The sequence below is a fragment of the Cyrtonyx montezumae genome, unplaced genomic scaffold (genome assembly GCF_038088225.1).
Source record: "Cyrtonyx montezumae isolate F1298 unplaced genomic scaffold, pur_monq_1.0 scaffold_8, whole genome shotgun sequence".
NCBI classification, from domain to species: Eukaryota; Metazoa; Chordata; class Aves; order Galliformes; family Odontophoridae; genus Cyrtonyx; species Cyrtonyx montezumae.
In genome coordinates this window covers 7,991,027-8,014,904 of record NW_027072089.1, presented here as the reverse complement: position 1 = coordinate 8,014,904, position 23,878 = coordinate 7,991,027, and the positions used below count along the sequence as shown (strand labels likewise).

Below are 23,878 nucleotides of genomic sequence, written 5' to 3'. Positions count from 1 at the left end.
GTCTTCAACAGCAAGTAAGATCAGATTATCACGTAGTTTATGTACCAAAGCATCCAAACAGAGTGTTTAGCAATTACAAACAGTGTAAAAAAGCTGGAGAACAAGCTGTAGCAAGATATATGTAGTGGGACCTGACAACTGTTCACCTAATGAAAAGAACTGTATTAACACAAAGCTTTATTCTATTGTTAGAGGTGAAAGATAGGGATACTATAAACTAACACACACATTAAAAATATTCTATGGGATAGATTCAGTAGACCTATGTTGCCTGGGTTGCAATAATAAAAAGGGAACTAAACAGCCACAACAGTCACCTTCAACAATGTAGCACTGAGCACATGTCAAACTAAGATATGCTCAGTGGCTAGAGCATCTGCAGAAGCATTGAGTGCTCTCAGCAGAATCTGGTTTATATTAAGGACCCATCCGTTTCATCAGAGAAATCTTCATTCAATATAGAGGGATCACAGACACTAGCTCTTATGTGGGACTTCATTCTGATATTTGCTCACAAAGCAACACTGCCAGGCACACACAGTCTTGGAGGTTCGTGCAATGTGTTGAAGATAATCATAGAATCATTAAGGATGGAAAAGATCTCCTAAGATCATGTAGTCCAACTATCTACTTACCACCAATGCTGCCCACTAATTCATGTTCCTTAGTATCACATCTACATGTTTCTTGAATACCACCACTTTCCTGGGCAGCATGTTTCAGTACCTGACCACTTTTTCAAAGAAGATTTTACTAATATCTAACCTGAATCTCCTCTGTCTGGTGCAACTTGAGGCCATTCCCTCTTGTTCTATCACTAGTTATATGGGAGAAGAGACTGACTGCCCTCCGCACTGTAGCCTTCTTTCATGATGTTGTAAAGATTGATAAGAGCTTCTCTGAGCCTCCTGTTCTCCAGACTGAACAATCCTAGTTCCTTCAGCCATTCTTTATAAGACTTGTGCCTTGATAATCTTTCCAGCTTCGTTGCCTTCTCTGGACATGCTCCAAGGCCTTGATGACTTTCTTGTAGTGAGGGGTATAAAACTGAACACCATACTCAAGATGTGGCCTCAATGCTGATAGAATCCAGGATGCCATTGGCCTTCTTGTCTACCTGGGCACACTATTAGCTCATGTTTAGCAAAGCATCAACAAATATCTCGAGGTCCTTTTCCCCAGCATAGTCTTCCAGTCTCTCTGCCCTTAGCCAGCTGTGTTGCCAGGGGCTGTTGTGGCCAAAGTAGACAACAGAGCATGTGGTCTTGTTGAACTTCATCCCAATGGCCTCAGTACAGCAATCCAGCCTGTCCAGATCAAATGTACTGATGCAGGAGGCAGAGGAGTCAATGAGTTCTTACAAATAAGGAAGGACTAGTTGGGATGTGAAGGTAGGGGGTAACCTTGGATGTAGAATCATATGATAGCAGAGTTCAAGATCTTACATGGAAAAAAAAAGTAAGTAGGATTGCAACACTAGCCTTCAGAATATCCAACTTTTATCTGTTCAAGGAGGTATCTCATGGATTACAGCATTAGTAAGTAAGGGGGCACAAGAGTATTGGTTGGCATTCAAGCATAATTTCTTCCAAACTCATTATCAGTGCATTCTGAAGAGTAAGAAATCAGGAAATGTGGCAGAAGATTTGCATGGATGAGCAGGAGCTCATGGAAAAACTCAAATGGAAAAAGAAATTCTACAGAATATGGAAAAGGGATCTGACCACCTGGGAAGAACATAAAAACAGTCAGGCTTGTAGCTAGTGGTGTTACAAGGGGCTGATACAGACTCCAGTCTTGTTCAACATTTTCACCAGTGACCTGGATGAAGGGATCGAATGCATTACAGCAAGTTTACTGATGGCATGAAGCTGAGAGGAGTGGCTGGCACACTAGGTGTCTGTGCTGACGTTCACTGAAACCTGGACAGGCTGGAGAGTAGGGTGGAGAGGAACCTGATGAGGTTCAATAAGGGCAAATGTAGAGTCCTCACCAGGGGAGGAATAACCACATGTATCAGCACAGGTTAGGGGATGATCTACAGGAGAGGAGCTCTGCAGAGGAGGATGCAGGACCACGAGAAGAGGCCACAAGCCAGCCAATTTTATCCTGGGGTATGTTAAAAGCAGAGCAGTCAGAAGATCGAGGGAGGTGATCTTCCTCTCTACTTTGCCCTGATGAGGCCACATTTGGAGTACTTTGTCCAGTTCTGGGCTCCTCAGTTTATGAAAGACAGGAACCTTCTAGAAAGAGACAAGTGGAAGGCCACAAAAATGATCAGATGCATGGAGCATCTCCTGTATGAAGAAAGGCTGAGAGACCTGACACTGTTCAGCCTGAAGAAGACAGAGGGAATCTTATTAAAAATTATAAACATCAGATGGGTGGGAGCCAAGTGAATAGGGTCAGACTCTTTTCAGTGGTGTCCAGTGTCAAAAAAGTGTTACTTCTTTGAAATTCCCACTTCCTGTGACAGTCTATCCATCAGTATTCAATTGTGCAGATTCAGTTGTTCACCTGATTTCAGATTGTTTTAAAGCTAGTCCATTAGCTCCAAACAGTTAATTGTCTTATCCAAACAGATGATGTATGAAGGGAGCTGGTAGACCACTCAGTGGATTATTCTTTTAAGTCTAAATGGTTATCAAATGTCTCTGGTACTAGACCACAGTTATGAAAATCATGTTTTTTAATTATACTAGTAACTGGAGTTCCTTAACTTTTTCCACGTTAACATAAATAGTCTATTAGTGTATATCAGTTTATTATTAATATTTGTATACAGTATATCAGTGTGTATTAATGCACATATACATTTATTTTTAGTGTTTATACATACAAAAATGCTGCACACCCACCACAACCATAATGTAAATATTAACCATAGCTAGGCAGGAGCAGAAAAGCCTTCAAAAGACTATTGAGTTATTTCATTAAAGCATTAAATCATCCCCAGAGAGATTTCTCAATGTTCTTGTTTCAGTGGCTCACCAGTTTGAAAGTTCTGGAAAATTTTTCAAGTATTTTACCCAAATCTGCTTCTCTGCAAATGAAGCTGATCCCTTTTTATCCTTTTAATGTGGGCGTGGATAACCACTGATTGCCTTCTTCCCTGCAACAACTTTTCTGTGATAAAATACTATTATTGCATCCCTTGCCCTCAGTCTTTATTTTCTAGATTAACTAGATTTGTCCAGTACTGGAATATATCACTCTAAATCACTCTGGGGCAAAGCTAGCTGCTTATCACTGTACTGGCTCCAGATTATTAACCATATTTTTCTTTACAAGACTGCAATGAGTGGAATCTTACTGAATGAAATCACAGTTTTGTAAGCTTCTTATCACCAAATTTCGGATGACATTTTGGGCAATAGGGTAGAAAAAAAAACAACAGAAAATTTAATGTGAATTTTCAAATCAGGCACATACAGAAACAGTAAAGAGGTGGAAGACACTAGTGAATTAACATCTCCCAGTGAATGCCCTTGAGAAAAATACAGTGCTTTGTGAATCTCTTCTTGCCTTGCAGTATAGTGATATTACTGTAGAGAAAGTATTTGTACGGTGCCATATGGGGGACAGATGTGGTTTCCAGAACAACTCTTCCTTTTCATAAGTAATAATGAGAAGAGTGCTACTTCTATTAACCCTTTCTCCATCCCACTCAACTCATTCACCACGTTTTTTAAGTTTGGGAATTGAGATCAGCAATTTTAGAACATCTTTACTGAAAGTACGAATGTGAAATAAACTAAATAAAATAATGCCATATAAATATTTAATGAGAAAAGTTTGATTCTTAGCAATCATAAGTTCTAAGGTATTGAGAATTCTAATAGATTGCAGCACTGTTGGGCTAATCTTAAACTCTTAAACTGTGTTGAAATAAACATTTCATTACCACAATTATCAAAAAATTCTTAACTGGGAAGGAGCTATACATTAGGACATAATCTCAATTACATAGGAGTCCTGATACAGGAAATCTGATCACTGCTTTAAAGCCGAAGTATCACAACCATGATAAGTAAATGTGTTTTGTTTATAGAATCATAGAATCACAAGTTTGGAAAGGACCTACAAGATCATCTAGTCCAACTGTCCACCCATTACCATTGCTACAACAAGCTACTAAACCATATCTCATAGCTCCTCATCCAGATGCCAGGGACTGCCAGGGACAGTGACTCCACCACCTCCCTGGGCAGGCCATTCCAGCGTCTGACCACTTCCTGAGAGAAAAAGTTTTTCCTTATGTCAGACCTGGTACAACTTGTAGCCATTTCCTTGGGTCCTGTTTGCTGCCTGGGAGAAAAGACCAAACCCCTCCTCATCACAACCTCCCTTCAGGAAGTTGTAGAGCGCAATGAGATCTCCCCTGAGCCTCCTCTTCTCCAGACTGAACAATCCCAGCTCCCTCAGCTGCTCCTCATAATACCTGTGCTCCAAACCCCTCACCAGTTTCATTGCCCTTCTTTGGACATGTTCCAGGGCCTCAATCTTTCTTGTAGTGAGGTGCCTAAAAGTGAACATAGTACTCGAGGTGCAGCCTCATCAGTACTGAGTACAGGGGAATGATCACCTCCCTGCTCCTGCTGGCTACTCTATTTCTAGTACAGGCCAGGATGCTGTTGGCCCTCTTGGTCACCTGGGCACACTGTCGGTACATGTTCAGCCAAGCATCAACCAACACCCCCAGGTCCCTTTCCTCTCCACAGTCATCCAGCCACTCATCCCCAAGTCTATAGCTTTGCATGGGATTACTGTGGCCCGGCACTTGGCCATGCTGAACTTCACCTAATTCGCCTCAGCATGATGATCCGGCTTAGATCTAGATCCATCTGACGGGCCTCCCTATCCTCAGGAGATTGACATCACCTCCCAACCTGATGTCATCTGCAAACTTACTGAGGGTACACTCAATCCCCTCATCCAGGTCATCAATAAAGATATTAAACAAGGTGAGCCCCAGTACCTACCCCTGGTGGACACCACTTGTAATGGGTCACCAGCTGGACTAAACTCCATTAACCATAAAATTTTCTGTGCTTTTTATTACATTAATTTGGGCCAAAGGGCTTAAATTATACAGCATTCAATAAAAAATCCGTAAATATTGATTTATTGACATTGAAATTACTATTTTTCTAGTATTTTCTATGCATATATTTTACTTACTCTTTGTGTTAGGAGCAATCTTTTGTTCTGTTTGTAACTCATCTCTTGGAATTCAGATTAATTTTGGTCTCCTAGAGGTCTGCTTTGGTCAGTCTCTGGAGAAATTTGAGGGTAAATGGAAATTTTGAATTGGTTCGGAATTAAGTAGTTAATTCTCCAAACAGCTCTGAGCAGAAAGCCATCTTTATTGAGTACTGTAGGTTACAAGTGAAAATACACTTCACAGACAGCGCAATGCTTTTTGATTTTTGACATCCTAAATCTTACAGAAAACATATTTCTTCTCAGTCTGAGCTTTCAGTCTCTCCTATTACAAAGATAGCATCTTGGCATTTAGCTGGGCAGATTTTAGCTAAACTGACTGCATTTTCTTGTCCCCATGATTGTCTTAGCAGACTCCAGTGAGATCAAGTGGAAACTGGGCCGCTTTGCAAACACCAGGCCAGCACACAGGAGTCTGGGCTTCAGTTCCTCACAGCATTACCATTTCTCTTGTGGAAGTTCAAATGCTTTATGCCAGAGAAACCAGTGTTATGAAACACTGTGAGGCAAATTGATATTAGGAAGATATAACCCAAACTCTGTGAGGGTGTGAGGCACATCTCTTTTTGCAGGACAAGAATCTTTGGAGAGAATAAAATAGAACTTAGAAGGACTGTAGGTGGAATGAGGGTGAAAGACAAAATACTCATGAAGAGGTTCTTTTTGGTACCAGCAGGAATAGATGCCATAAATGGAATATTTTATCATTAGACCAAACATGTTAAAAAAATTGAGCATTTTTAGGAGGCTGTATAGCTTCTTGACCTTTATCTTCTGCATTGAAAATCATGAAGAATTTCCGCTCTGTGTAGTTGTAGTAGTTAGTAAAGAAGTCCTTAGCCAAAACGAAAGCACAGTGCACATAAACACCTTCATTTGCCTGGATCACAGCCCCAGCTGAAAGGAATTGTATGTTTACTTAAGAAGGCAAAGTACACACTACTAATAGCTTATGCTGCAGCAGAAATGCATCATGTGCCACTCAGAGGCAGCAGCTTTCTCCTGGGCACCTGTGTGCATAGTGTACTAATACACAAGATGAGAGAATGAGAACTCTGCAAGCCTTAAGCTTCCTGTTCCAAAAAAACTTTACTGAATCAGGGCTGCTTTCAGGAAGGAGGAAAAAAAAAAAGGTGATGAGCTAACATGCACTGAGCTCACCTTTTATTGTGGCAAACACCTTTTTTTCTGGTAAAAAGCACAACTCTGACCCTCCATTTCTCCATATGCCTGTACAGATTGTGCTAATTTTAGCACAACTACATTGTTTTGACTCTTTCTGCCCTTCACAACTGGGAATTCTGCTATCTTCCCCTCTACTTCTGATGTGTAAGAACTGTATGTGTTCCTTGTGACAGCAAAAGTAAACCAATCCCCCTTGAGGTCCTTCCCATTCCTGTAAGGCTAGGTTTTAACAGAAATGTCTGGCCCCCCTCCAATCCCAGCAAATATCCCATCCTTATACTCTTAAGATGGTATGTTGGGAACAGCTGCTGATTGATCTAAGAAGCAGAAATATTTCGGATGTTTTTTAGCTGTCCTATAACAGAAAGTACTTATGCTATATATTCTCCTGTTCCTTCACTATTATGATACATTGCTCGATATGGCCATCTAATAAATCTACAGTTTGAATAAATCTAATCAGTCTTCCAGGGAGCCACATGATTAAGGTATTCAATGAGTTCCTCTGTAGATACTTTCATAATAGCACAAAATATTGCCAATGTAAAAAGAAATATGTTATTTTCTACCTTATTCTTGTAGGGAGACAAATAGGAATACAAATTCAAAATGAAAAGAAGATTAAAGTAAGAAAGCAAAAGAAAATCTTGTTATTATTGAACTGTTCATGAAATTTATACTAACAGAACATTAAAAAAAGACAATTTCTTCACAGATATAGGGCTGAAAATGAGGAACAAGTTTCCTTTCACATCAAGAAAAGATTATATTCCTTGTTTGCATTCACATAAGAGTGTTATCGATCTATAGCTCTATAAAATTTATTTAAATGAGTATTCACTTGACACACATTCTCTAAGCCAAGAAAAATACATCTAGCACATTTGATACCTTAACCTTCACACAACTCATTAAGGTAAGTTAAATGGTTTTGGCTGCACATAAGATTTGGCAGTGACCCATAAAAACAGAGGTTAATTAGTGTGCCTCTGTTTCTGTCCTTCTCTATTAATACTGAAACATATGAAGAGCTCTTGTCAGGATGTCAATTGAAGGCATACATACACCTCATGTCACTGTTTTATGTTACCTGTGTCACACTGGAAAAATTCTGATAACACAGAAGTGGTTCTGTGCACATGTATTATTTATACATAAAACTTTATGAATCAGTCCAACCATAAGTCAAGTCTTGGGTATTGAAAGTGAATAATGAAAAGAAAGTGAATTCTTTCCTCTTCAGGCATCAAGCATCCTTTGCTGTTCTAAGGCGTTACTGTTATACAATACCAGACTGGTATACTGATGGGGATACTGAATCAGCTGCCTTCCAAAAACCAGGCAGAAATAAAGAGAAATTCTACAGTAGATCTTGTCTATCCTTCCTTATCATACAGCTAGTGCTAATGTTCTAAGGAGTACACTGTGTCCTTGACTGGCTTCTCACATCCCTTTTCTTCAATCTAGCAGTTAAAAAGATCTTAAGTTATCCTTGAATATGTCTGTCAAGTCACAATCCCCTTCATATATTGATCTTTGTGATATAATTCCTGTTCAAAATAGTTAATTTTGCACATACTCTGAGGGAGAATAATTCAAATGTGTGGAAGCTATATGCAAAATAACAAAAGAAAAGGTTGCAGATCAGAGAGAAGAAAACTGCAACAAATTTAATAGTTTTCTGTACCATACTACTTGTATGATTTAAAAGTCTAGTCTAGTCCAGTATCTCCTAGGAGACATGTTCAAAGAGGGAAACAAACAAACAAACAAACAAACAAAAATTCTCTTCTCTGATTCAGATAAAGTCCTAATAAGGAATTAGGACGAAGAGAACCGCATTATTCACCACTGCTGAAAGCTGCCTAGTTGAGCAATTGGTTAAGTGGAGACAACTGAGAGATGAGCAGCAGTAGTGGTAAGTGGTTTGAAAAAGAACAGACATTTATTTGTTCAAGGGAAAAGACATCATAAAATAAGATAGTGAAAAAGTATGTTATAAAAAGACTGGTGATCTATTACCCTATTAACCATTCATGGCAATAATCAACTCTAGTACCTAAAATGAAGCAGCTAGATTTTAGTGAATAAATGAAACTAAGAAACAAAACAAAACAAACAAAAAAACCCTTAACCCAAAGAGTAACAAAGCAAAAAAGGCATGTTGACAGAAGCCATTAAATATAACAAATGCTAGAATTCACATCTGCATTCAAACACCTGAATATGGGTGACTACAATGTAGGCATGTCTAAACTTCCACTGTAATAGTCATTCACTGTTGAAAAACATCCATGTGGTCTGTGTAGAGTGATACCTGTGTCCTTTTTCAGAAAGTATGCCTTCATTCTTTCAACCACATAAGTGTAGCTGGGCACATAAACAGCTAAGTGGAACAGGTTCCTGATCAGTAAATAACCACTGTAGGATTTTTTAAAATTTTTTTTAAATTTTTTTATAAAAGTCCATTAGCCATTACAGGTCTTATGTCTTGTCAATAAAAACTGAAATGGAGAACTTGCAACTGAAGCTGATCAAATGGAACAAAATACCAGCAAGCACTAAACAACAACAGACCAGTAAGAGGTTGCCAAGAGGAGGATCAAACTCCTTAATGTTTGTGTATGTCAGCCCTGCAGTCTGTTATCTGAATAATCTCCCTGTACCTGCTACACCTAAACAGTACAAGGCAAAGGTCAAAATTGCACCTATGCTGTGATTTTCCTTCGTTTTTAACATTTTTATCAGTGTTGTCTTCACTCAGGGATGAAAAGTACTCCTTGACTGTTAGTTATGTTACATCTTGTTCTTCCTCCTCTACTCATACTATCAGATGAGTGAACCCACAAATAACTTGTGGGCAGATGTGCTTGACTTGTGTATGGCTATTCCCAAGAGAGTTCAGTAAGAACTGAGTGGATATACACACAAAATGTTAAATACGACAGTGATTCTAGAGAAGTTCCACACTTCACATATTAAGGAAACATTTTGCTTGATCTTTCAAACTGGGCTTTAACAGTATTTGCTATTAATAATGTGGAATCATTATTGTTTTAAGCACTGAGTATAACAGCATGAGGAAAGGGCTGTTCAGAGCAATATTTGTAGCCTTTCTGGAATACAAGCCATTGTTGCATTTAAGGAAAGCAGATAAACATGGTATTGTTTTCTATTGAAAAGTGACACTGTTCAGAATATATGTAATTATTGTAAATGCCACTCTAGAAAATAGGAATTAGCACCTTTCCTTATGATGAAAAATTCTAAAGAGAAATTTGTTCATTCTTAGTACACAGCAGACAGTTCTATTTGCAGTCATTCTTGAGTGTTATCAAGACAATAGCAAGTAATTAAAAATGTGGAAGGAACTGCAGTATCTAATATATTCAGACTCGTGTGGTTATGAGGTTGCCTATTATCCTTTGCTATTTACTGAGCACTATAACTTTCTTTTATCTAAATTCAGGCAGTTCCCATTGCCACTTTTCCCATTCTCAGCTGAAGGGAAATATACCAAGATATTGTTGTTTCTTTTCTCTGTTCCGATTACAAATGGTTGAAAGACACAAGTACCTGAAGCCACATTACAAAATCCTGGCAGGGCTTGATGATTGAGTCTGTTGCCAAGTTATCAGAGAATGCAACTTCTCTCATCAGCCAGTTTGCCATGTAAGAAAACTGCAGTCTTTATGCTTGCTTGCCCTGTGCAACCTGAGCCACATAAGATTGATTCTAGTACTGACAATTTGCATTTTTATGCCTTCCCTGTGTCATTATGGCCTCCTAAAATCTTAGCGCATCCTGTACCATGTAGGGAAGTGGTGGAACAGCCTTTCCCATTAAGGATACATTTTGGCATGGTACCTGTTACTTATGCTGTATCTCTTAGCTGAAAAATTGTATTCCTTCACAGAGCATTTAGAAAAATACTTATGAAATTATTTAAAATGTTAAATTATTATTTTATTTTAAATATTCATTACATTCATTATATTTTAATAATAGTTTAAAATATTTATTATTTTAAATTATTATTTTATATTATTTTAAAAGCTTGAATATTTAAATTAAGTGCAGCCAATGTTTACTCTGTGAGGCAATGGCACAATCAATTCACCGTAATGTCACACACGCAGCAATGTCTTTCATGGGAGCGGATGGAAGCATGGAGTTATTTCATAGGTTCATAGGTTCATAGGTACATTAGGTTGGAAAGGACCTACAAGATCATCTAGTCCAACCATCTTCCTAACACCATTCCTACCCACTAAACCACTAAATCAAATCCCTTAGCACCTCATCTAAACACTTGAACAGCGCTAGGGATGGTGCCTCAACCACCTCCCTAGGCAGGCCATTCCAGTGCCTGACCACTCTTCCAGAGAAAAAATGTTTCCTCAAATCTAGTCTAAATCTTCCCCGGCGCAATTTGCAGAAGGCAAATCTGCACTCTTTAAAACCAGCAGCCACTTATTGGAGCCACTTGGATACATCACAGAACAGTCTCCTGGCACTGCTTTGTCATACACTGTCTATAAAATTATGCCATAGAATGTATTCAAATGCAGTACACCTACATGCAGTGTTTAACAAAACCAAATCCTCTGGATTCTAGCACACATATCTAGACAAAGAGCCTGTTAGAGTTATATTCCAGAGTGAAGATCAACCATGTAATGAAGATACTGTGAAAATCAAGAGTTACAAATCAGTACGTCTTACTGATCTATCTTGTTGAAATAAACATTTCTACTTATTAGATTACTGCTCAGCCCTACAGTAATCCTGTGACATTTTACTTTTCCCTCATTTAACTGGAGATTTGACAAATACCTCAACAAAAAAGTATTGTACTGTCTTCTAGCATATTGGCTTCCATAAATTTATATTATTTTATACATCAAGGACTGTCATATCTGGTCATACCTGGACTGTCATACCTTTACCTGGTGTAGGGAACCTGCTTTGGCAGGGAGTTGGACTCGATGATCTCTTGAGGTCCCTTCCAACCCCTATGATCCAATGATTCTATGACTGTCATATATTAATAACAGAAGAAAAACAGACACACATACAGCATATCAATTCCATGATGGCATAATCTTAAGATATTCCTTGTTTTATCATAAATAAAGAGGCAGAGTAAAACTGCTGCTACATGTCAGTTTTGTTCTGAAAGATGGCTCCATGTGACTTTAGGGTCTGTATTTCTATGCTCTAGTGCACTTTCACTTTTATAAGTCTTCTTTGAATCTGCTGCTGTTGAATCATCATGCAATAGTTCTGAACTATTTGTACATTCTATGTATGTGTATATATATATATTTCCATTTTGTTACTTCCACTTCAGAAATAACTAGACCACTTTCACAGATTTATGTGAAATCTGTGAAACCAATTCAACAACATATATGTTTCTCATCAGATACTGCAGCTAATGATGAGTGAAGTGTCAACTTCACAGCAAGCTCACATACAATTAAATTGCTTTCAGCTTTGTGTGACGAAAACAATGGAGAACAATGAGACTGAAAAGAGTTAGGAGGTTATCTATCCTGGTAGAACAAGTAACCCACCTTGCAAGAGACAAAACTTCAAACTTAATCAGCACAAGCTAGATAGAACTTCCCCTGGGAGGTCTCAGAAGGTGGAGCAATGGTCACTTTATCTAAATCAGATCACTTAGAATTTTTATTTTACCTTAAATGATCTTAGCAATGGCATCAGCTAATGGCTCTGTTTAGCTTAGAATTCATATTGTTAATGGTCATACAATTTAAAACTATTATCTGGACTTCCGAATCTCTGTTAATTGCAATATTTATAATGATTTTTGAAAGAATCCTTCACTCATTTCAAGGTATTGAGGAGTGTTAGTACAAAATTCTGATCCTGAACAAGAAAGAAAATCAAACTTAAAACAGGTAAGTCTATTTAGAACTCAAGAAATGTGCTAGCCTGATGAGTTTGGAGCCTGTAGTTCTTTATTTTAAGCAGAGATGGTTTCACTGCAGACCAGCTGGAAGTAGTAGTTTGTCACTGTAAAGAGCATAAACTATTTCATTATCCTTACTAATTTCATCTTTGCATCTTTGCCTCACATCTGTGAAGTAATCAGCATCAGTTGTGAGCCAGTAGCATTTGGGGTAACGTGTTTTTTTTGTTGTTGTTGTTGTTTTGTTTTTTTATTGTTATTTTATTTTTGTTTATTATAAGCCTCTCCCTTCAGCAAAGAATGGAGAATGTGGAAGTAGGAGTCAACCAAATACTAATCAATGTGCAATCAGTCAAGTTTGCTATTGACCAGCACAACATTAATTATAGTAGAGATGCAAAAGAGTTTGGGAAAGTAACTTTTGCACTAGTCAATCCAAAAGCCCTCTACTAGTTATGGGAAGCATTTCTAGTCCTTATCAATATCTTCCAGGGAAAATTCCCATGTACAAAGCCCTGACAGTCTTTAGAGTGTTTTTCTCTCAGTATAGAGGTCAATTCAGGGTATGATTCTCTAGTACTGGCTGTAAATCTCATTTCCCCACTTGAGTCCAAGTGACTATTTTAGGTTTACAAGGAGTGGGATAGATGCTAGGGGATGATTTTACCTTGAGTTTACCTTGAATTTCTACTTGAAAGCTAAATCTGTGGCTTATACTCTGAGGATCAGAAATGAACAGAAGCAAATTTCTCAAGTGTGGATAAGCAGAATGTGAAAGAACAGCACTTAAAATCTGACATGAAATTTGTTTTTTACTAGAAGTGGATGTGAGCAGATGGGACATTTTGAGACCAGAAAATGCAGAGAATGGATGTGTTGGTTCTATGATTTTTCCCCAGGTACCTACTGAAACAAAAGTGCATGAAAAGATCTATCAAGGTCAGATTTATTTAGAGAAAAGCTCTACTATGTAAGAAATTCTGGAAAACTGGAAAACCATTCTGACCATCTCAGATTCAACAAGCTGAGCTTCCTATAGAGAAGAAAGCTGACTAAAATGGAATCTGTAACCAGGTTATTGTCTACCAACTGAAAATAGTCTCAATTATAGTGATACAATTTTTACTTATGAAGCATTAAAAAAACTAGTTTTGCAATGAAAAAGATGGCACGTGTTCTCTAAACTTCAGATTACTGTTTTTTTCAAACTAAATCTGAACTTCATCCTCATACCAGGTTAGACAGATTTTCATATTCTTAGTAAAGTATCAAATAAGATGACTTTATAGTATTTAACCCTCTTAAAGCGTCCTTTCCAATCCCAGCCCAATCTGTTCTTACTTTAAAGGTTGCAAAGTACTGAATGTTGATTAAAATCTATATCTGTAAGAGCTTGATAAAACCTACACAACATGTAAGCTTCTTTAAAAAAACAAATACAGAATTCATCAGTTTGCCCAGAGCTTCTTTAAGCTTTAGAAAAAGGAAGCTGTTGCAGAGGAAAGCGTGAAAAAATCATCTGAAAGTAGAGGTAGGAGGGAAACAAATGCTCAGACAGAACAGTTTTCTAGTGGAGAAGAGATTAAGACAAGATTACTGTTCTGCAGATATCAGACAGGAGGATAAATCATATAGGCCAGCAGATGACTGTTCTGAAGACCAAGGAGTGTATTCTACAAAACTAAGAGCCACACTGGAAAAATATGAAGTAAGCTTGTACCCTGAAACCAACCCTAGGCTCAACTACTAAGATGGTCCTTTCAAGTGGTTGAGTTCAAATCCTTTGTGGAAATCAAATGAAAAAATAACACTGTTTTAACTTTCAAAATGAAATTTGAGTTTGTGGAATACTGTATTAGAGAGAAATCAGCTGGGATGTAAGTGGCCTGTAAGCCAGTGGCATGATTTGCTGTGATGAGATGTCTGCAAGGGTGTTCTATGGGACTCTTCTCAGATCATTTAATGAAGAGATTTTTTTCTTATTCACCACAAATTTGACAAAACTGAGGATAATAACTGTAGATCCCTGTCTTCACTCTAGCCCAACAGATAGATTTTCCAGAATATTAGTGGGTCAAGCACAATGACAGTCTGGACTTCCTTCCTTTGGAAGTCTTGCAGAGAAGAGGCAGACAGTGTTTGTTTCCCCAGAAACTCTGTCTTAATTGCTCCTTGTTCCTGCCTTCAGGTCAGTCTTTTCTGGCAACATGTCAGATACTCAAGAATCCACAAATAATGATCTGGAAGACACTGAGAAGGAATTCTATTTCTACATAAGACGACTTTCTTTTAATGCAATTTGAGATGATGTTAGCAGACAAAAGGATCTACTTCCTAAACACTGTATTGCAGAGGACTATAAAAAATACTGCTAAAGAAGCTACTGCATTATTTCTTTAGTATCTAGATAACTCAGTTGGAGGCACCAATATAGTGTTTAATTACAACAATAATTTTTGTGTATATATTACTTCTCAGATCTAAAATATTGAGTGATTTCTTTCTGATTCAAGTCTTCATCACCATTACTAGCTTAGCATAGCTTTGGCAGTGCATGTTGCTGGTGAGTTCTCCATGCACCAAGTAGGGAATTTTGTTTTTCATGAATCATACAGAAACTGCGCAGTGGGAGCAAGAACAAACACCTCAGCAGAGGATGAAAGTGGGCGTCACACAGATTTAGATGGATTTCACCAGTCATCTCAAACAACTGCAAGGAAAATCCTTCTTTTGTAAGATACTGTGATGTGCTCAAAATCAAACAGAAATTCTAAAAATAAAATATTTCAGAGAGATTTTTTTTACTTAGTTATTGTTTTAAGACACAAATCCAATTCACATTCATATTAGAAGAATATGGTTTAACAAATTATTTTTAATGAAGCATCCCATTCACATTTCACCATTCTTTTGACTCAGAACATCTTAATTAGTCTCAGTGTGTTTAAAGGGGTGTTGGAGAATAAAACTTTAGACATTACATAGAAGAAATCTCTTAACAATTAACTTTTCTATGAGTAGCATTCTTGTAATGTTGAGATCATATTACAAAACTCCTAGTGTTAGAGATATGTTCTGGACTGTCTCCTCAGCTGGGAGGAACGGCTGACACACTGGAAATCAGTCCAGTGAGACCTGGACAGGCTGGAGAGTTGGGCAGAAAGGAACTGGATGAGGTTTAACAAGAGCAAGTGTAGAGTCTAGAGTACCGAGGGAGCAATAACTGCATGTACAGGCTGGGGGATGACCTGCTGGAGAGGAGCTCCGAGGAGAGGGTCCTGGGTGTCCTGGTGATGACAGGCTGGCCATGAGCCAGCAGTGTGCCCTGGTGGCCAAGAAGGCCAATGGGATCCTGGGGTGCATTAAAAAGAGCGTGGCCAGCAGGTCAAGGGAGGTGATCCTCCCTCTCTACTCTGCCCTGGTCAGGCCTCACCTGGAGTACTGTGTCCAGTTCTGGGCTCCCCAGTACAAAAAAGACAGGGATCTCCTCGAAAGAGTCCAGTGGAGGACTACAAAGATGATACCTGTGCAACCTGGTCTAGGGAGCTGCTTTGGCAGGGGGGTTGGACTCGATGATCTCTAGATGTCCCTTCCAACCCCTACAATTCCGTGATTCTGTGACTTTTAAAATGACTTAGTAAGCTAACTTCTATGTTGTTCATTTAGTAGTTGTTTTAAGCTTCCATTTCCACTTTTAGTGAGAGGAAATTTTAAGTCAAAATATTCATTACCTTCCATAATAAGTACTTTCTGATATTCATTGCTTGATATACATATGCACTGTGGAGGAAGAGGCAGACTGACAATTATCTGAGATATTCTTCATAATTAAATGTTAATATTTGAAGGTCTAAAATGTTAGACAAATTTCAAGCAAAGATGAATTGCCTGGTAAGGACACCAGAGGTGATTATAAATTCAGATATTCATAGAGACATCATTTCAATGTATGCGTGTATTCAATATGTCATTCATGTGAAGCTAGGGATTTTGCTTTGAAGAGAAATAAAATTAGAAATGAAAGTAAAATGCAATACAGGTTCCTGCTCTTCACTGAGGTCAATTTCATAGTATACTGACAATGAAGAAAATAAATTACTTTTTATTTTTTGAAAGTTTTGCAGTAGCTAATTAAGAAAATATACTTTCTTTTTTCATTGCTTATGTATAGTGAAAGCAGAATTACCTGCTGTGCTTTTATAATAAAATCAAGGTAAAAAGGAAGACCGTGTTTTTGAATTGGTTGTTAACAAAGTGCAGTACCAAGTATAAATGTTTTTGAAATGCAGAGATACCAAATAAAACTATGAAATCAAAACTTCAGACAGGTAATGGTAATGGATGATGTTAATGAAAATAAAAGTGATTCAGAAAAATTGAGAACCTCGTTTTCTTCGTTTATATATAATTACCATATGGTGAAAACAAAATTGGAGGAAATTTTATGGCTGCCATTTTTTGCTGCTTATATAAGTACCTATCTTAAACATAAGCAATTGACTACTATTATCTACCACACTCTTTAAAATAGTGATTAGATTAAGTAAAGATATTGTTTTGGAAAATGAATTAAAATAAATATGTATATAGTATTATCAGATCCTTCATGAATTAGTTACTTTTGAAAATAAGTCTGAAATTCTGATCTTTCAGAAATACTGCTGAAATTTTTACTCAAAAGACATGTAAAAAGTAAATGGTGATAGGAAAGGAAGGATGAAACAAAAAAGTTCTAGAGCTTTAATTGTGTGGAGGTTTTGAAACATGAAAACAGGAATTTAAGTCATTTAAAAACTGAAAAACTTCAGTCAGGTTCCTTAAAATTCTTCCCTTCATACAGGACTGCACTTCTTCATCTTCTCCTGGGCAGTAGTTGAATGTACTGCAATCTGCCTGAAAGTTAAACATGCACCTGTGGATATTTTCTATGGAGAATGAACTAATGGACTTCGACAGATGAACTGTAAACAAACAAACAAACAAGCAAACAGAAATAACAACAAACGGCCATACTGAAACAGAAACAGGGGTCTTTAAATCCTGAAACTCCTGCAAAAGAAAGAGATCACAAACTGCTGGAAAATGATGGTATCCTCCAAATAGCACACACAAAAACATCATTCCCCCATAGTGGGCCGAACTACGATTTTGGTGGTCTTAACATCCATTTTCATTACACTGTACAAAAAGGATGATGACAGATCAATGAATGAGATTATTTTCATTAAAAACATTTGTCTTGTCAAGATGAATCTAATCAGGAATGTTCTCTTGATCTATTGCTTTCCACCGCAAGTCAGAAGCCGATGTAGAAACTTTGCATTTGTTCATGAAAATCTGCAAGTACTCACTGGGGAATTCTTCAAAATCTTTAAAGCTCAGATTCCTTATTTATAATTTTTATTATTTCGTTTTGCAACAACATATGTCTGATACCTCTTTATTGTCTCTAAATCATAGATTTAGTTTGTTTCACAATTGGTGAATTTTCATTACATGGTCTCTTAGGTATTATGCATTGCTCAGTAATGATAACAGTAGCATTTAGCTATTAGAATGATGGATGATTAAACGTGATCTATATAAAGTATATTGAGAAATTGGAGGGATTATTCTGAGAGCACAGAAATTATGTATTAGTGCTAATGGTGAACAGAAATGAACAGAAATACAAGAATCTATTTAGTTATTATATTTCTAACTTCCACTCTGTAAATGCTTATGAGAAAGGAGCATTCCTTTCTTCAATTTTTAACTCATATGTTTTTTTCCTACTTTTACAGTCTTCTGATTTAAACCAAGTCAGTCCAAAATCAGACCATCTGGGACCTATCTGTCAATCTGTCATACTTCACATGACATGCGTTATCTAAGACATGTTATAATGTTCACTATTATTTTCAGTCCTTGGATTTCTGCCTGCAGATAGTAAGTGGACATGACAGAATGGACCTGACAAAGCTACACAGAAAAAGCACCCACTCAACATGTGACATTTGCAATCATCTCAATGGAAGCACATTTAGAAATTGCTCACATGAGCCATTATTTTGGAAAACAAAGGGAAGAACAGAAGACTCAGGAAAAGACAGTCTCTATTCCTTAAGGCATTCCAGTACTGGAATATTTCATCATTGTTTTTGTCCCAAGTAGAGATGGAGTCATTTTGTATATAATATATAAATATGTTTTTAGATTATATGTAAGATGTATATATGTGTATAAATTTTGTACACTATATGCATGTATATAATACAGGTATGAAATGTGTTACAAGTATATGTGTATAAAATCATACATATAATATAGATTTTCATTTGCTCTGGTTTACAAGCCAAAATATATATTATAGAATATTTAATAGAAATACATTATAATAATAATTTTATATTACATTGATATATGTAAAAAAATATAGGTATATATGTAATATAAGAATTCAAATGTTGCAACCAAGTTAATTAGAATTATACCCAAATGTTTTGTTCCTAATCAGAGAATCATTTAGGTTGGAAAAGACCTTCAAGTTCATCAAGTCCAATGTTGAAATTTGGGGCTAGCTTAGCATTAAGTTGTTTTAAAATAACTCTTTCATTAAGTGATCAGATACTTGTATTTTTTCTAGGGCATTGTCCTTGGATAGAATACCTTTTTTTCTACACATTTCCAGTGATATTATGCCTATGACAGCACTTTGTTTGGTTATAGGTGAGACTCATTCACAGGAGGCCAACTCTCCAGGTCTGTCCTCACAGAACAATACAGCCCCAAAACCTTGCAAGGCACTGAGCCAAAACAAAACGCACCATTCAACATATATTAGAAACAAATCTTTCAGATGCAAGCCCTACTTTTATCTGAGCTGAAAAAAATCTGTGTTTTTGCTGTTTGTTTGTTTGTTTGTTTTTTAATCCTATGAAATAGAAGCACTTTGTCTTCATTTTCCTAATAGGAAATAAAATTTCAGTAAAATTGAATTTCTCAAGAAAAAAAATGTTTTCTTCATAGAAATCTCATTTTCCATGAGAAAATAAAACAATTACAATGGAAAATCCTCATAATTATTTGAAGCAGGGAAACTTTCTGTTAGCATTTTCTAAAGAAGTTTTCACTGAACTCTAGGGAACAATAGTGAATGTAAAAGCTTACAAGTTACTTGTCTACAAAAGAATTGACAAGAAAAGAGCATCTTATAAAAAATAAATAAAAAAAATAAATTAAAGAAAGGAGCCAGGTCACAAAAAGTGAAAATGTACTCCTACAGTCATAATGAAAAGAGAGCATCCTAGAGAGAATCCAGCTTTCCCTCAAGGACCTCAAGTCAGCAATGGCTGGAGAGACATAGGTTGTATTTTGATCTCTATGCAACTTTTAAAATAAGAGTTGAACCTTCTGATATTTCAATGGAAAAGCAGAATATGCTTAACAGTACATCTTATTACTACTGCCTAGGTAGAAATGAATAAGCAGAGAACTTTTTATTGAATGCCTCTTAGTTATGGACTGGAAATGATGATGTACATAAGAACAACTATACAAGTTTGGACCAGAGTTTCACCTAGTCCAATATACTATGTCTCACAGTAATCAAAAGGAGATTTTCAGAGAAGAGTTTAGGATTAGAGAAATTTGTTTCAGTAGCATTCCAGCTCTGAAGAATCATCTGCAAGGCAAAGGCAACATTTTAGTATTTTCTCTATCTAGATGAAGTTTCTTCCATGAACTTGCTTAGTTCAGCTAATATAAGCTTTCTGTATTCAAAACATGCTGAAACAACTTTCCCAGTTTAACCTCACTTGTGTAAACAACTATTTCAAAAAAGCTGTGAGATAGTGCTTAACACACTGACCCCTTGTTCTTGCATGGGAAAAGACAGCAATATTCATCTGGTTTCCCTAAGAAAATCTTTAAGTTGTCATATCAGATCGATACACAACAGCAAAATGACCACAATCATCTCACTTACCCTGCAGAAATCAGATGGCATCACACTCAAGTCACTGAGGCTACAAATGAGCCAACAGCCTGGGCTGTTCAATTATCAATTCCAGTTAATATAAAAATAGGAGTGTTTCTTGAATACCTGTCGCTGGTTTTCTGTCTCTAGCCTCAGCCTGGCTTCTACACATCTTCTGGTCTCCAGGAAGGCTTGACGTTGTGCTCTGTCTGATAGGTAGCTGATGAAGATTCCTGCAGTGTTCATACACATAAATAACACTGCCTGAGCCGCTATCTGCAACAAATAACAGACAAGATTTGATCAGGCAACAGAAGCAAAAATATCCGTTTAAAAATAGGAAGAGGGAACAATACAGATAGGTCTGCATTCATATAGGCTGTAAAACTAAAAGGTTAGCAAAGTTGGCATAGAAGAATAATTTGGATCATAATTAAAGGCATCAAACATAGATATTCTGCCTTGAGAAAGAAATATAAAGTATTTGGGGACATTAAACTCTAGTTGAACCGCAGATGATGTTTCCAAAAAACTAACTCACAGGACTATAGTCAGGGATGATTACAAACATAATTAATAATCTGTTTTTGCACTGTCTCTTCTGTAGAAGCAACTTCTTGACTTGTTTTATGGCTAGTTTGAGAGCAAAACTGTATTAAACAAAGAGTGCCAGCCAGCTAAGAATTAGTATAAATGATAATAGTTATTCTGCTATTGTTGTTCAAATTAAATAAATTCATTTTCAGCTCGTGCCAAAGCACAAGTTTGCATGCTCTGAATCCTGAAGTATCCAACAAGAGAAGCTGAATGCATAACCAAATACTTGCACAGCCTGTGCCTGTGTACACAAGCCCTTCATTCAATGATGCTTACGTAAGAGCTGCACTCTTTCCTTGTAGAAGGTGCGTCACAACTTCTTCCATTGAGACGTGAACTTAAAAGAGCCAAAGTGGGATTGGGTTCTTGAACAGTGTAAATTCCAATGGCTTGTTTGCTTGTCATTGATACCTCTGTATTTTTGTAAGGCAGAGTGTATCAACAAGTGAGGATTTTTAGGAAACACAGTAAGAAATGCCTAATGTTTGCAGGCATTATGGACAGAAAAGAGCCCTGCAAATTCAGTAGCTTTATCCAACACCTCATTGCTTATGTATGTTACACATTTATGTGAAATCCTCTCAGCTCTTTCTTCATCCTGTCTTTTGTTTTTTTTTTTTTAATACTTTGTAAGAAGGGAAAGAGTGAAAAATAAATCTGAATGACATTTATATCCCTCAAAAATTTAGAATCAATATGCTCTGACCACTGTATTAACTAAAAAATCTTTAGGGCACAGTAAGCTTCTCTCAGGTCTGTAAACTGTAGATACCCTTCTCTCTGCCATGGTGCATTCAGAGCCACTGTGCTAATGAGGTGACACTGATTGTGCCCCATTTTTTTGGGATGGCCCCACAATCCTGGTGGCAAAGCAGCCATGGGCAACATTACCCTGTGTGTGAGCATCTCCTGCCAGTAGAAATGTCCAGTCTCTGATATTTATGGACCACAACAGTGAGAGTCATACTTACAGGATCATAACAACATCAGAACTGCCGTGTAAGGATGGACAAAAAGCTCACCACTCTGAATCCTGTCCCTGATAGCGAATTACAGAGAGCACTTCGGTAGGAGTGCAAGGATAAGTCAAATGTCCTGCAATGGTTTTCCTAAACTGTCCAGAACACTCCATCAGTCTGTGGCTGAATGACATCATTGGCTAACAGTTCTATTTTTGTAGTGTTATCTGATAATCGGTTGCCCTAAAAATCCAACTTTTGCTTCTAGTAGGAGAAAACTGAAGATAAATCCTATCTGTCACAGACTGCTAGTAAGCTGTGCTACAAAGATGGTGAAGGCTCTGGAGGGCAAAACGTGTGAAGAGGTCCTCTGGTTTGTTCAGCCCAGAGCAGAGGAGCTGAGAAGAGGCCTCATGGTGGCTGCAGCTCCTCAAAGGGAGAGGAGGAGCGATGCTAAGCTCTGCACTCTGTGACAAGGGCAGGGATGGAGGGAACAGCATGGAGCTGTGTCAGGGGAGGGGCAGCTGGGGGTTAGGTACAGGCTCTGCACCAGAGGGCAGTGCGCATGGAACAGATTCTACAGGGAGGGCAGAATCTGTCAGAGTGCAAAAAGTATCTGGACAATACTCTCAGACATGATCTGATTTTTTCTCTTCCAACTTGAGATATTCTGTGATTTCAAGATTCTATGATGACATGAGATAAGAACAGTTTTGATACAGCTCAACAGCGGAAGTCAGCTGTGGGTGGCTGGAGGAGTCAGCATTTTGTATCATTTTGACTGACCTGAGGATAATCTATGTTCAAATGCTAGAAAATTTATGGTTTAGGGTGAAAAAAGAGAAAAGTTTTTAAAAACATATGAATTGTATATTTCAGTGGTGAGAGCAGTGGCAGAATATTGTCATTTGCTTGCAAATTCAATTATAACATCCACATGTGCCCAGTCCAGTCACATGTCTCTGCTAATACTGAGGATAAGTGCCACTCACTTCAGCAGATTGGCTTTGAGCAAATGCAGTAGAATTTGGTCTTCAATTAGATTTCATGAGCCCATAATTTGATTTGGATAAAGAGAATTATGGAAAACATGCTACAGGTAAAACTGCAGCTTACTCAGAGAGACAATTTGCTTTTCTTATATATAGTAGTCTGCTTTAAACCAGTAAGAAGAAGAAAACAGTATGCCTTACAAGAATACTAATCTGTGGTTATTGTTAATAAAAAGAAGAACAAAAGACATGAAATACTTGAGTCTCTCATTGTCACTGCTTTCACCTGCAGTTCGCAGTGACCAATTTCAGAAGTCTTCTGTTCCATGTCAGGGACACAAACCAGGACAGAGTGATTTTGTAAGATGTAATCAATTTTAGATCAACTGGAAGATAATCAGCACCCACACTGTAGGAAAGCCGAGGGTTGAAAAGAAAAAATAATTTAAAGACATTTATAAGCCTTTTAGTCTATTTTTACCTTGCACAGCACTCAAATAAGCAACTGTAGTAGAGATAGCAAGTTATCTTAAAAGCATGAGTGATATGTTTTGAAGTTAAATAGGTCTCTTGGGAGGCCTGCTTCTTAAATATTTAGAAAATGCAAACAAAAAGGTACTCATCACTGTGATGCTTGGGAACATCTGCAACAGGACCCAAGCTGCCCTTAATGAGTTTGCATTTGCACATGATCATCCCTCTGTACTCAGCCCTGGTGAGGTCACACCTCAAGTACTGTGCAGAGTTTTTGGCCCCTCATTACAAGAATAACATTGTGGCCATGAATTCTGTCCAGAGAAGGGCAGCTTGTGAAGGATCTGGAGCACAGGTTTTATGGCAAGTGGCTCTGGAAACTGGGGTTGTTCTGTCTGGAGAAGAGGAATGTTAGGGAAGACCTTTATCACACTCTACAACTCCCTGAAAGGAGACTATGGTGAGGTGGAGGTTGGCTTCTTCTTCCACGTAACATCAATACAATAAGAGGTAATGGCCTTAAGTTCTACCAGGGGAAGTTCAAGCTAAATAT

General features: G+C 37.5%; 1 protein-coding gene across 1 annotated transcript in view; it reads right to left on the bottom strand.

The window, feature by feature from the left end:
• The window catches only part of ADCY8 (adenylate cyclase 8), a 122,890-nt gene that overhangs the window by 72,388 nt on the left and 26,624 nt on the right, over window positions 1–23,878 (bottom strand). The window contains exon 2 of the mRNA XM_065752391.1: window positions 20,430–20,579. Coding sequence (XP_065608463.1) covers window positions 20,430–20,579 — 150 coding nt within the window. The remainder of the gene's footprint in view (window positions 1–20,429; window positions 20,580–23,878) is intronic.